Here is a 14,297-nt window from a genome sequence, read left to right on the forward strand (position 1 = left end):
CAGCATTCTCATTGTACCACACACCCCTGGACTGGCACATCATTTACAGCTTTTACTACACGTCTGCAATTCTACAGGGTGCCCTCCTCAGCTGACACCCAAATCCCTTCTTCACCCACCTTTCTAACAATTCATCTCACTGGAAATAGGTCCAAAAGACAAAGAAACACAGTCTTTACTAGGCTAAAATTCTATTGTAATTTTTCTAACAAATACATAAAATGCTTTACCCAGGAACAAAGCCACAAGCTCAGCTGTTTTTCAGTACACATACACATGCACTGCATGTCTATCTGTACTGAAATTCATCTATATTATCATTTTAGAAATAGTGGAGGGAAAAGAAGTTAAAAGGGTGCCAGAGAGTAGAAAGTGTGCTGAGCCTGCACCAGCAGTGGCTGTAGTGAGGAAATCATTCCTCAGATTCTTGTCAATAAGAGCTGAGACAGAAGTTTAGCCCACACCAGAATCATTGCAGCAGCCCAAGCCCCTGGCTTTCCCCTTCTCCTCCTTCCACAGGGTTTGCACCTCTTTATGCAAGAATTACCCTTCAGAGAGCAGACTCACCTCAAAGCTGGGGTTACCTAGCCCATTGATATCTTTGTCTGAAGAGGGTGTCATGCCTTCTGTTTGCCTTCACCGACTGCCTTGAAAAGGAACCAGTCAGAAGAGGAAAGCCTCCCAAATTCCCACTCCTTTCAGTCAAAACAGCCCCAAAGAAATGGGGTGAGAAGATGCAGAAGCTGGATTTCAGGGGCCAAACAGTGCTCGGTCCTAGCTATTCATGTGAGCTGTATTGCAGAAGTATTTCATTTTCTTGGGCTTATATAAGTGACTCCTTTCCTCCAGCTGATTAGAGGACTGGCATGCAAACAATCTGGAAAGCAGCCCTTCCCTGGAATGAGAGAATCAGTAACTGCTGACAGAAAAACTTCATCCACGGGTAAGGATGCTGGAGGATATCACAGAGGCACCCCACACAGCCTTGAAAATTGTTGCTTCATTACTGTTTCAACAGCAACTTGCATTTTTTGTGTGGGCTGGGCCTGTTTGAAGATCTTTGTCATCATCTTTGGGACATTCAATTACTAGACAGTTCCACTTATTTGATATATAAACTACTGTATATTTTGGCTGATATACAAACATTGTCATCTTGTAGGATACTCCTATTACAGCCTGAAAAGAATGAAGCTTTTTCTGTGAATTTATTTATGGCAGCGACCAAGGACCAAGTGTTGGCATATATGTGTTGTTTAGCTTAAATAAATTTGAAATAGAATGAGTCATAGTTGTAATATTGTGTGATTTAGAATGCTGTTTGCTTAGCTTTAGTTGCTTAGCATGAGCAGCTGGATTTCCTGAAGCCTTGAGCCTCAAGCTGTGGACTTTCATAGAGATATGCTTTTGGCTGAAATACAGTTAATTTTCCTAGTAGCTGGTACAGTGCTGTGTTTTGTCTTTAGGATGAGAAGAATATTGATAATACACTGATTATTTAGCTGTAATATTTATCCTGAGTCTAACACTTTTTTAGTTCCCCATGTTCTGCCAGTGAACAGGTGCACAAGAAGTGCAAAACAGAAGATAAGGATGCTACAACCATCAACTCAATAAAATAAGGCAATGGCCTGCCTGCATGAAGACAGAGAAAGAGTTCAATAAGATATTAGAAGACCCAGACCAAAAATCACCATTGGACTAAAAAACTGCATTAAGAGCACATGCAGGGCAGGTCTGTAATCTTAAGCAAATAATTGCCTGGGGATTTTTTTGTTCATGGTCCCTCTGAAGGCATCCAGCTCAAGCTGATGTGCTGCTGTACTCTCTATTAAATTCTTTATTTTTATAAATTCTGATGCCTGAGACTCTTTTGTAGGAAACATATGGGTGAGCCCAAATGAGGAGGAAGTGCACCTGAGAATGTGTGTGTGTGTGTGTGTGTGTGATGAGGAAAGGAACACACTGGCTGATGGAGCTACTTACTGTGAGGGATTTTGGTCTCTGCTGGTGTAGTCTTGGGGGGATGTGTGGGTGTGGGTGCGACCGACTCCTGGAACACTGAGGCAGTGGCTTCTCCTTTCACACAAGTCGTCAGAACATGACACCAAAGAGGTATAGAAAACATAAGATTGAAAAAAGATGACTTCAGGTCATCTGATTATCCCCATACAGCTAAGCATCCTAGCTCATTATCATCAGATGGCCAAAGCATAGTTACCCTTTTCTTAAAGTAGCTAATGGTGTTAATGCTCCATCAAACCATTCCAGCCACCCTATCCCTACTTAGATTAAATTCTGTTTAATTTAATGGCTTCCTAAGGCAGTGAGCTTCAATTGCAAAGAACTCCTTCAGAGAGGGGCATGTTACCACCTACACTTAGTGACCAGCCATTGGCAGTATCTCCTGGTTTCCTTGAAGGATGCAGTGGAACTGAAATAAACTCCAGGCTCTATTCCTTCTGTAGAGTTTTGGTATTGTCAGATCTTCTCTTGAGACCAGGACTGCATTACAGGGTAGGACAACATCGCCCTAAACATTATTAGTGAAGTTACATCCTGCTGGACAGATAAATTCTAAGACATCAAAATCACTGAATCATAGGATGGTTTGTGTTAGCAAAGACCTGGAAGGTCATAGAATCATAGACTCAGAATGGGCTTGGTTGGAAGAGACTTTAAAGATCATCTAGTTCTAGACTAGAATGGCATAATATTCCTCCGGGGCTAGTCTATCTTCTCAGTAAATTTTTATTTTTATAAAAAAACCCTCTAATTTCAGCCCAGCATCTATTCAATGACTCCTCAGTCCTGCCATAACCTTGTTTTCAGATGAGACCCCGGCATTCAGTAATCAGGGCTTCTTAAACAATTTAAACTTGTTTAACATCCAAAAGGTATGGGTGCATAACAACACCTGTGTCACCTACGCTAGCATGTGAAACGTCCCACACAAAGTAGTACTAAGTGAACAGGATGAGAAGAACAAAATAATAATAACAACATCAATCCTTTTCCTCAAAAAAAGCTGGGCAGAAAACCAGCTTCCCCCCCTGGGAAATCCTGCAGTGCAAAAAATGCACTTTTTAGAGTACCAAGAGATTGTAGATTTTAATAAAAAACAAGAAGGAAGTCCTACATAGCCAAAAGCCTGCACATGAAGCCTGTTAGGAATGAAGAGTTTAACAATACCAACCTCTGGCCAACAGAAGGTTAATAATCTGGAATCTAGGTGAAGGTTATGAAATAGCACAATGTATATGTCAAAGTAAAAATTTATGGGGTCTGTGTAAAATGCCCCAGCCCGGAATATCCTGCCTTTAGAAATAAGTAAGAAAAGTAAAAAGTCTCTGTGTACATGTAAATATTTGTATACATCATGTATACAGGCACATTTATGTGCATATTTAAGTATATATAACAGCATTATTACTAAATTACTAAACTGTGAGTTTTTTTCAGAACAAGGTATTATTCAATTAGCAAAAATGCACATTTGAACAGCAATGTTGTGAACTACTGATTATTGATGACAGTCAATTATACAAATGACTTTTAAGTATAAATCTGCAGGTACACTCCTTTTCAAGTTATTCATAATGTTTTAGGAAAGCAAGCAAAAAAATATAATACAGATTGCTTTAGACTTGTGTGTCTGGCACATCTCTTGCTGTCAGTCAAGTGACCTGGCCAGCTGCTCATGACAGTAAAGGCTGGCTCGGTTTACCCCTGAGGGGGGCATAACTCAAACTTTATGTCTCTGCAATGCAAGCACTGATACAGGAGCTCCCTTTGCTTTCAGTGAGTACCTCCAAAACTTCCAGTGCACTTTAAAATTGGAGTCCCAAGTAGGATAGATTCAGAGAATATTCTGAATTAGAAGGGACCCACAAGCATCATCGAGTCCAAGTCTTAAGGAAATGGCCCATACAGGGATTGAGCCCACAGCCTTGGTGTTATTAGCACCATATTCCTTCCCAAATTATGAACCAACCAAGAGTGACTGGCACAGGTGAAGATGTCTAAAGCTGAATGAGAGGCATCCCTCCATGGAGGGCTTTGCACATCTAACCTAGGGAGGTGCAGACTTGCTGAGGTGTGCCAAGCCCCTTGCTGAGAGAGCAGGTTCATCCACAGTGCTCTCACAAACCTGTGGCACTGAATCCCAGCTCCTGGGGTTGAACAAAGGTGTGTTTAAAGGGAATTCAGGGCTATGAAATAAAAACAGTGCAGTATAGACAAGGCATGTCATGGAGACTTTATGCAAAAAACCCCAACAAAACACCACATACTGCAATCATCTTTCTGAAGAACAGTTTGTTCTTCCACAGCTCTAGCCCTGGTTGGTTTGCATGAAGGATGGACTAGCAAGAGAACTAAGCAAGTGACTTACTATTACTAATTTAGTTACAAAACACCTCTACGTCCTGTCTGCAAAACCTTCTGCAAGCAAAGAGGATTATCCATGGTCACTGACCTGAAATTAGTACCTGTGTGTTCATTGAATCATAAAGTAGTTTGAGTTGGAAGGGACCTTAAGTGTCACCTAGTTCCAAGCCCCCTACCATGGACAGGGACACCCTTCACTAGATCAGGCTGCTTCAAACCCCATGCAAGCCAGCCTTGAACACTTCCTGAGACGAGCATTCACAACTTCTCTGGGCATCCACAACTCCTCTGTAGTTCAGAATTCAGTAGTGGGAATGTGGGAGAGGGACACTTTTGCAGAGGGAAGATTTAAAAGGTTCAAAGGGGCACAAGAGAAAGTAGAGAGAAATGCCTCTAGCTCAGGAAAGCTTTACCCTCAGTGCATCCCCACCAGCCAGCAGGGAGATCTGAGCGCAAACACAAGAGACACTTGAGCCAGCTTTGAAAACCACAGCTGAGCATTGCCTTGCAGGCTGTTGTGATGGAGAGGCAGCCCTTGAAGGAGATGGGGAATATACAGCAAAGGTGGGCAACCCCAGCCAAGACTGTGGAGCTAGGAGAGCTGTAGCCTCGTGGCCATGACAGCTTCCCCACTAGCTGCTCCTTCCTCTTAGCCTTCCTCACGAGCAAAGGACTGACCTGGGGCATGGACATGCTCCTCTCCTGAGCCCAGGCTCACTCCCAGCAGGAACAGCCTGGTGCCCTGCTCTGGTGCCCAGCTCGATGCAGATGTCTGCCTCTGGAAAGCAGGAACTGGGAACAGCACTGAAATCCCACTCCAGCAGGATACTGATTTTGTAATAATAAGCCCCTTTATCTCCCTCGGCCACAGGCTAGCTCTTAAGAGCATTAGCAAAGGGTTAATCCATGTCACCCACTCAGCACTTTGAGCACAAGCGTGGTCATTGTGCCACGGGGGTTTTGCTGAGCTGGCCACTCCCCGGCACGGGTGACAAGCCGTACTGCTGCCCAGCCGGGCTGAAGGCCACGCTCCTGCTGCCATGTGCTCGGCCCGCCGCTGGAGCGCACCGGGGCGCATCCGGCAGCCGGGAGGGCGCTGCCTCGGGCTCTTCCCACCGTCCCCAGGCATCGGCAGCGGAGGGACCAGCTCGTAAACCCCGGCAGGAGAAGGTGCACAGATTGCAGGCTCAATAGAGGGAGCACTTCAGGGTCGGTCCTGTCCAGGCAGATGTATTCCCAGAGCCCAGGGGGCTGCCTGCGCTCCAGCTTCCAGCTGCCAGGAGATAACGGGGTTTGACCCAGGGCATGCCCCAAGGCAGGCTCCTCTGTGACAGCGTTACACTGTCACACAGTCCAGCCTGCTCAAAACTTTTACCGTTACTGCACGAGCAAAGAGCAAAATCCCTGCAGTCAGATAAAGCAAAAAAAAAAAAAAAAAAAAAATTTAAAACTCCCAAGAAACCAGCAATATTCACTAGACAGGGAGGAACATACCTCCTTGGTCTGCTCTCCAGGGGGAGCTAAGGAAAGGTCACTGCTTAAGAAGGATTAACCAGAAAAGTGAAGACATGAAAGTAGTTTCTAAGCAAGATCATTAGCAGTCATGGGAGGTTGAAGCAGGTTTTCCAAAGAAATCAAATAAATCCTTGGAAAGAAGCCCAGAAATACCAGCCCAGCCAAAACAACAACAAAAAAAAAAGGACTGAGAGATGGATGGACAAAAGGATGGACAAACAGAGCAGGATTAAGTTGTTCCCACATCCAAAATCTCATTCATGGAGATGACAAGAAACTCTGCAAGTGCCAAGAGGGCCAGAGTACTGCTGAACTACTCCAGGTGGGAGCAAGAGCAGGTCCCACCTGGGGAGGAAGGCAAGCAAGGTCCAGCCACTGCCTGGCCCCACAACTCCCTTCCACTCAGCAGACACCCTCATCTACATCCCTGTGTTGGGATGGGATGTGACAAGAGCTCAATCCTGTCTGACATTTTTATTTCTCCTTTATGTACTACAGTAAATCACACTCAGATGATAAGGCCACTGTTGGGTTTTAGAAATAGAAGCTGCTCACACGTCCAAGGCAACATTCCCCCCTCAGAACGCACTGGGGCAGCCACAGGCAGCCCAGCACACTGGCTACAGCTAAAGGCCACAGATATAAAAAGAGAAATGAACCAAAACTGACCCATCTCCATGCAAAGCTGTATTTGTGCCAATACTATTAGTGAATAACAGCCTCTAACCCTCATACCTGCACTAAGTCCCAGGACAGGCAAGGATGCAGTACAGGAGGGGCAAAGGAGACCCACAGAGCCAGGGGAGCTCCAGGGGGCGCAAGGAGGGGAGAAGAGAGCTACAGCAGGAGATGCTCCAAAAGTCACCCCAAAGTCCTGCTGGTCACACAGCTGCTGTACTGGCTGCTGGGGAGAGCCCGGCACAAAGGCATCGCCTGCTCCAAAACATCTGGCTCTCAAGCGCTCAGGCAACAAGGAGCATCTTTTCTCTTCATGGGTGTACACAAGTGAGCAGGCAGGTGGGGTAGGTAAGAGCAACATACATTCCAGGAGGCAAGAGTTGATTGCTACTAAAGCCCCTCCACCTATAAAACATCACAACCTGAAATGACAGGCAGAGAGATGCCAAGCAGAGAAAAGGAAAAGGAAAAACAGATTTCTCTGCAGTTACCATAGTGGCAACGCCAGAATTGCTGCTATGAAACCCTTGTGATTCCCATGGCTCATATCCCACTCCACTGCTGTTGACAGAAAATCAGCCCTAGGTTCTGGCAGGAAGGAAGAGACAAGCACAGGAGGGTCTGCAGCATAAGAATCTCAGCAGTGAGTTCGAGCATGGATTTTGGCAGGTGGAGGAGGAGGAGGAGGGTTCCTGATGTGCAGCTCCAGCACCTGGAGAGATGTTAACAGCCAGTCTCTGCAGACAGGGGCTGTAAAGGATGGATCCTAAGGCTTTGATCTTTGCCACACCTGTTTTCCTTCTCCACAGGGCTCTGGAGCGAGTGGCCAGAGCAGGGCTGGCAGTGCTAGGAGCAGGGACGCAGGGCTTGTGCCGACACGGAGGAGAGGCGAGTGCCGGGGGAAGAGCGGCTGCTAGCTTTGCTGCTCAGGGCTTAATGCACTAAGAGCCCAGCTGATCGCTGCTCAGACGCCAAGGGAAACTGCAGGCGCTCGGGCCGGCCAGGCACCCAATGGTGCCGTGTTTCCCCAAACCATGACGGGACAAAGGCTCGGGAAATGCATCGTCCTTTGCCTGCTGCCCTGGAGCTGCCTGAGCTTTGCCTGGAGTGATGCTGCTGGGCCCGGGACGGCCTCGCTCGGTGCAGGACACGTCAGAAAGGGGCTGCCCAGAGACGCTGCCAACGGGACCGACGTGCAGAGCAACATCTCAGGTACCGAAATGAGTGATCCCCACCTCTCCCTCTGCGGGCTGCCCAGGGCCCTCGGAGCAGGCACACAGGGGGAAGGGCGCAGGGACGCGGTGTCAGGGCATGATGGTGCTTCTCTCGTCAGACTCAGCAGCACTCCCAGGGCATGCACAGGGGCCACAAGGCTTTGTGTGGTAGCCACAGCAGCTTCTGTGATATGGGAGAGATGTGTCGCACCAGGAGCAGTCAGGAGGCACAGGGAGGAAACTCGACAGTTAATGTTCTCCTCTGAGAGTAAAGTCCTCCTCCACGTTAACATCTATACATATCATGATGGACCAGCTGTCTGTTTAGGGTGTGGGAGCACTGAACACATCCCTACCCCTCGAGGCTGAGCTGAGACCCTTGGGAAGAAATAGAGATTTTTTTTAAAAAAGCACAAATAATCTCCAGCTGCTGAGGGTGATTATTTTTCTTTAATCCACTTTCCAGGGCAAAGCACGCACCATTCCCCAGTGAGTGAGAAACGGCCTCAGGGCTGCTGTGGGGTGACCACCCACCTGGGGCTGGCAGCAGCTCAGACAGCCCATGTCATACTCCAGACCATGGTGACTATTGGCAAAGGTCAGAACAACCACTGCTGGACAATGTAATCATAAAGAGATCCAGTCCAGGCACTCAGCAGCCTCCCTGGCACCGCTGAATTAACTCATACAGACATCTAACAACAGCACTGCTGAAATTAGAGAAAGTCTGATCTTACTCAGCCTGATTTGTTTCTTATTGGCTCCACTGGACTAGAGGCCTACACCATCTCAGTAAAAGCAGTAAAAGCAGAGGGAAACCAGACCTTTCTCTCACATTAGCTTTACTATTCCAGTTGGAATTCCCCATAGAAGTTACCCCTAAGCTAGATAAAGCACAATTCTGCCTGCAGGTTTTAAGCTTGGTTAAATTAGAGTTGATCAAAGTATTTTCCTTTAATTTAGGATATTGATACCCATGATATCTGCTACCACACTTTCTTGACCTCATGCTAGAGTATCCAGGTGGGGGAGTTGGCAAGGACACAATCAGACTGCCATTCCTTTTGGAGCCTACCTAACTTTTGGCTCTCCCTAGGAATTAGTGCAATGCAAAATAGATGGTCTAAGCAGGATAATTAAGTAGCTCTGAATAGCTGTGAGTTACAAAACTAGTTAAAAAATTAAAGGCTGGGATGAAAAAAAGCCTCTCTCTCTAGCAGAGAGTAAGAGAGTAATATTTCTTTGAGTTCCAACCAACAATATTTTCCCAGAATATCATGTTATAAAAAACCATTCTCTTCCTTTCCCTCCTAAAAATTGTTCTCTACGTACTCCCCCTAGCCTGCATCTTTCCAGTCTCACTTCTGCTGCTCAGTAGCTGCTCACACTGGAGAGTCTGCAACTGAAAAGTTTATTTTCCAGATAAAGCTGCTAGACTTTCTAATGTATTTCCTTTGGACTATGCAAAAAACCACACACACATTAAAAACACCCAATAAAAATGTCCCAGAGGCTTGCAGGTCCTGTAGGAGCGATACAGGGGACTAGCAGCCCTTTCAACAGCATCACTGGGGGGACGTTTGTCACCACCTACACTAAACATGTCCCCTTCTCCCCCAGTGCCATGCACAGCTCTCCCCCCACCACGCCATGGACACTACTACGTGGACAGAGGCTCAGGCGTGTCCCCGGGCTCGGTGCTGGTGTACTGGTGCCAGGAGGGATACCAGCTGGTGGGCAGCCAGAGGCTTACCTGCCTCCGCCAGGACAGCACCTCATCCTGGAGCCACCCCCCGCCCCAGTGCCAGGGTAAGGAGCCCGCGGGTGGCACCCAGCCCCTGCCCCGCTCCCAGGGGCTCGGGGGGCTCAGGGGGAGCTAACTCAGTGGGGAGGGGCACCACCGGCCCCCACACGGGGCCTTCCTCGCTCTGACCAAGGCAGTGAGGGCAGCAGGAGGTGGGGTGACCCAGCCATGCTGAACGGGGACAAAGAAGGTCCAGTTTGACGCAGCTTGTTGTGGCCAGCACCGCTGAAGTGCCTGCCCCAGCAGCAGCACTGCAACAGCGTTTCAGGAGCTGCAGGAGGCAGGGGTGCCAGGGGTGAATTCACCTGAGACCAGCTCAGCAGAGAACCAGACCCTTCCTCATTCCCAGCAGCTGCTGCTCAAGTCACCAGGCTGGGTCAAACCCTGGTACCGGCTGACACCCAACTCCTCGTGCCAGGGCACAGGGAGCCCAGGGCACTGCCAAAAGCTTTCCCAGCAGGAGGAAAAGTGAACTTCACAGTAACCGGTATATGCTGAGCACGTGCCAGTTACAAGTGGCCCTCCTTAACACTTTTTAACTTTTCTTTTAACATTTTAATTTTTTTCCCTCTTTAGCTGTTTTCTTTTGCGCTTTTAAATTTTTCTTTTTTACATTTTTCAACGTTTTTTCCTTTTTAACTTTTCTCCCTTTCAAACTTTTTTCACCTTTTTAACTTTATCACATTTAAATTTTTTCCTGTTCAATCTTTTTCCTTTCTATTTTTAGGGCTTAATGCCTACTACCCTTATGCTTTATATTTTCTGCCCCACGTGATTATTTTACATTAATTATCTTGAAAAAAAATATGATGTGTTAATACGGGTTTTTTTCCATCAACTTTCTGGAGTATTGAGCCAGCGTGGCATCATCATGACGTTTTATAATAGTTATTAATAAATATTCTCTGGAACGTCACTTCGGGGCTACCTGCAAGGGGGACGGCGGCCGGGAGCAAGGGCGCGTCCCTTAGCCCGGCCCCGCTCACGGCCCTTGCCCGCAGCCGCCGCGCAGCCCTCGGGCACCGCGGCCCGCATGGCGGTGGCCGCCTCGCTGCTGAGCGGAGCCGTCATCCTGGCACTGTCCGTCTCCTTCGCCGTGTGCTGCTGGCGGGACAGGGCGAGGAAGAGGCGCGGCGGGTGAGTATTGGCGGTGGGGCGGGAGCGGCGCGGTGCGGTGGGCTCGGCAGGAGCGAGGAGCAGCTGAAGGAGTGTGGCTGCTGCCATCTGCTGAGACACGCGGGTTGCGCCCACTCGGGACGCTTGAGACCCGCTTGTGCCCTTTCACAACCCTCCTGCTCACACGCCTGGAACTATCAAGCATAAAAAAAGTTAAACCACTGCTTCAAGCCAAGGTATGCTTGACTGTGGAAGGGGTTTCCACCAGTGGGGATGCTGATGATGATGACTGCAGAGGGGGCTCCTGTTACATGCCTGATGAATGGGATGCCAAACAGAAGAACCTGGACAAGCTCAAGAAGTGAGACCATGGAAACCTCATGAGGTTTAACAAGACCAAGTGCAAGGTGCAGCACCTGGGTCAGGGCAACCCCAGGTATCAACACAGGCTGTGGGGGATGAACAAATGGAGAGCAGCCCTGTGAGAAGGACTTGGGGGTGCAGGTGGATGAGGGGCTTGACATGACCCAGCAATGGCACTCACAGCACAGAAAGCCAATTGTATCCTGGGCTGCATCCAAAGCAGGGTGAGAGAGGGGCTTCTACCCCTCTGGTCTGCTCCAGTGAGACCCCCACCTGCACCCCCAAGTCCTTGTACCCCTCTTTCCATCCAGCTCTGGGGTCCCTAAAGTAACAAAGACATGGACCTGTGAGTAACGCCCAGAAGATCAAAGCTGATCAGAGGGCTGAAGCACTTCTATGAGAAAGGCTGCGAGAGCTGGCATTCAGGCAGCAGCAAAAGCTCCAGGAAGATCTTACAGCAGCCTTGCAGTACTTGTTGGGACCCTACAAGAAAGAGGGGTACAAGCTTTTTAACAGGGCCTGTTATGATAGGACAAGGGGAAATTATTTTAAAGTGAAAGAGGATTGGCTAAGGTTGGATATAAGGAAAATGGGTTTTATAATGAGGGTAGTAAAACACTGGAACAAGTTGCCCAGAGAGGCTATAGATGCCCCATCCCTGAAAATATTCAAGGTCAGATTGGATGGAGCTCTGAGCAACCTGATCTAGTTGAAGGTGTCCCTGCTCTTTGCAGTGGGGTCACTTTAAAGGTCACTTAATTGTTCTATGATTCCGTGAGCCTGGTGATCTACAAAAAGCTTCCCATTATCAGAGGAAGAAGGGAACAGACAGTACATGGAGGATGGTTAATAGGAATATCACTTTTCTGAGGCCAAGTTCAGTGCACAGCCCAGGGCTGGGGAGGGAAAAGAGGACCACTCTTCTCTGGAAATAGCTGGGAGAAAAGTCATGGCGGGAAGCAGGACTGGACAAACAGAGGTAGCAGAACCACAGTCACAGAGAACCATCTCTGCAGCAGCACCACCCAGTTTGCCTGGCATACACTGCAGTCCAGCAAAGGCCTCTTTTGTATCCTGGGCAAAGGGCACCGGGTACAAAAGTAACAGGGACCGTGCGGCCTAGGAGTACACCTTAACCAAGAGCCTAACTCATTATCAGAAGGGCACAAGGACAAGGAGAAAAAAAAAAATCCCTGCAAGCAAGAGAGAGCATCTCAGTCTTTCAACAGGCACCAACCACACCTCTCCCCACAAGCCTGCTCTTCCCTGGGTGGTGCAGCCCTTTTCTGCGGGGCTGAAACAGCGTCAGTCCTTTCCTCTGGGAACACAGGAATGGGGTAAAAATCACTGGGTGACAGCGTTGCCTTAGGATACAAACATGCCAGGTCTTTCCAAGGCTGTGAGCAAACAGAAGCCCGACCACAGAGCCCAAAGCAAGCACCTGCATGGCATCTCTCTCACCACCCGGCAGGCAGCAGCAGCAGCAGCGAAGGAAAGTCAGAGGACGCAAGCGTGGCCCCTCCACGGCCGAGAGGGGCAGGAATGCTTTTGGAAGACTCAAGCACTACCACCGGCGCGATTACCACCTGTCGGCCGTCTCCAGCTCCGTGTTCCCAGGGGCATTCGCAGGCTGCGATAACCTGGCTTTCCACAGGTACGGTTCAGCACCAGCCCCTGCCGCTGCCCTCCCAAGCTCCTCACACAGGGACGAGCTGCTCGCAGCCTGCCCGCAGGCAGGAGCAGCCAGCTGTAGAACAGCTAGCGTCCCTTGAGCAGTCAATCCCCTGCTTCACCCTCTGACATGCCCCCCACCTAGCCCCGGCAGCTGGGAAACCCTTGCACCGCTCTTTTCCAAGCGGGAGGGAAGCCGGAGGCCGGGGGCTCCCCTTTGCCCTGCCTCAGCATCACTGGGCAGGCTGCAGGCTCCTTACCATGCCCTGTCCCTCTTGTCTGTCCCAGCAGCCCAGCCCAGCAGCCGAAGGTGCCCGCGGGAAGATGGCGCTGCGAGGCCCCGGCGCCGCTCCGGCCCGGCCCCGCCCCGGGCAACGGCCTGCCCGGCCCCCGGGTGCCCCGGCACGGGCACGGCCTCCTGCTGCCCCTCGGCTGCACCGGCCTGGAGGAACACAAGCTCTTCGGCAAGCTCGGCAAGCCGGTTTGAGAGTTTAAGTTGCCATTCCGCTTCCTTTTTTTCCCCCCCTATTAACTCCTTGAGCTCAGGAAAGCGTTTGAGAAGAGCCAGTTACTGCACCTGAGTTTTCAAATGGAGGAAACCGGACACTTCATGCTGAAAGACAATTTTTTATATAATCCTTTTATTTCCCTCCCCTGCCCAGCAGTGCACGTTTCAAAGAGGAGTTTCTGGGTTGTAAAGTTCATAAGTCAAATCTGAGCAGCCCCAGCTTAACCTAAAGTCTATGTAATGACTTCTAGGTTTTGAACATGAGTCTGATTTTCTGTTTAGGGCTCTTTTAAAGGCTGGAAGTGTAAATAGCTACCAGGAACAAAGAATGAGATTAGATATCTGGAAGCATTTACAATTAATTGCAGTTGAATATAGATGAGACTCAAAGGTCTTTTTCGTTGGCATTCAGAAGTCACCATATCCTCTCACTTCCATACGGACAGTCTTTGACTTGGAAGATGTATTGACCAGTGTGCAAAGCTAGCCAGTCAAGGGGAAGAGATGACTTTACCTTTAACACAAAGAACCTAGCACACCTGAGAACAAACAAAACAACACCCCTTCTGAAAGAAAAAAAAAAAAAAAAAAGGAAAGGAAAAAAAACCCGAAACCCAAAACCCAACAAACCTCTTGGAGGTTTTTCATCCCTTCTCCCCAGCATTAGAAATTCAAATTACATGTATCAGGACCCATAGCAGGACTCAAAGAGCTAACCTAAGCACCACCAATTGCATTCAGAAAGCAATGACACGGTACTTGTGTCCAACATCTCCTGGGTGGAAGTCCAGAGGCATGCTCCAGGAGCACGTGCAGAGCCTGGCCAGGCAGCGCCACGACGCCTCAGCCCCTGTTTGCACTGTGATAAGAGGAGGTTTGATAGTAGATGTTGATACCGCTGCCACTTTTCCCTGGAATGAGGGCTAGGGACACTGTTTTTTTCTATTTCTAATAATAATAAAGGAATCTATTCCAATTTCATCTCCTATGTAATTTTTTTTCACATGACCAAGCTATGGGAAGTCTGGAAAATGATGAT

At 48.7% G+C, this 14,297-nt stretch overlaps 1 protein-coding gene across 1 annotated transcript in view; it reads right to left on the minus strand.

The window, feature by feature from the left end:
- Window positions 1-13,102, minus strand: part of LOC115910043 (solute carrier family 23 member 1-like) — a 32,456-nt gene extending 19,354 nt beyond the window's left edge. Inside the window, exon 1 of the mRNA XM_030959834.1 lies at window positions 13,011-13,102. Within this exon, the coding sequence (XP_030815694.1) occupies window positions 13,011-13,013 (3 nt within the window). The 5' untranslated portion in view covers window positions 13,014-13,102. The remainder of the gene's footprint in view (window positions 1-13,010) is intronic.
- Between the last annotated feature and the right edge of the window lie 1,195 nt (window positions 13,103-14,297).

This window comes from Camarhynchus parvulus, chromosome 1A, assembly GCF_901933205.1.
Source record: "Camarhynchus parvulus chromosome 1A, STF_HiC, whole genome shotgun sequence".
Taxonomy (NCBI): Eukaryota; Metazoa; Chordata; class Aves; order Passeriformes; family Thraupidae; genus Camarhynchus; species Camarhynchus parvulus.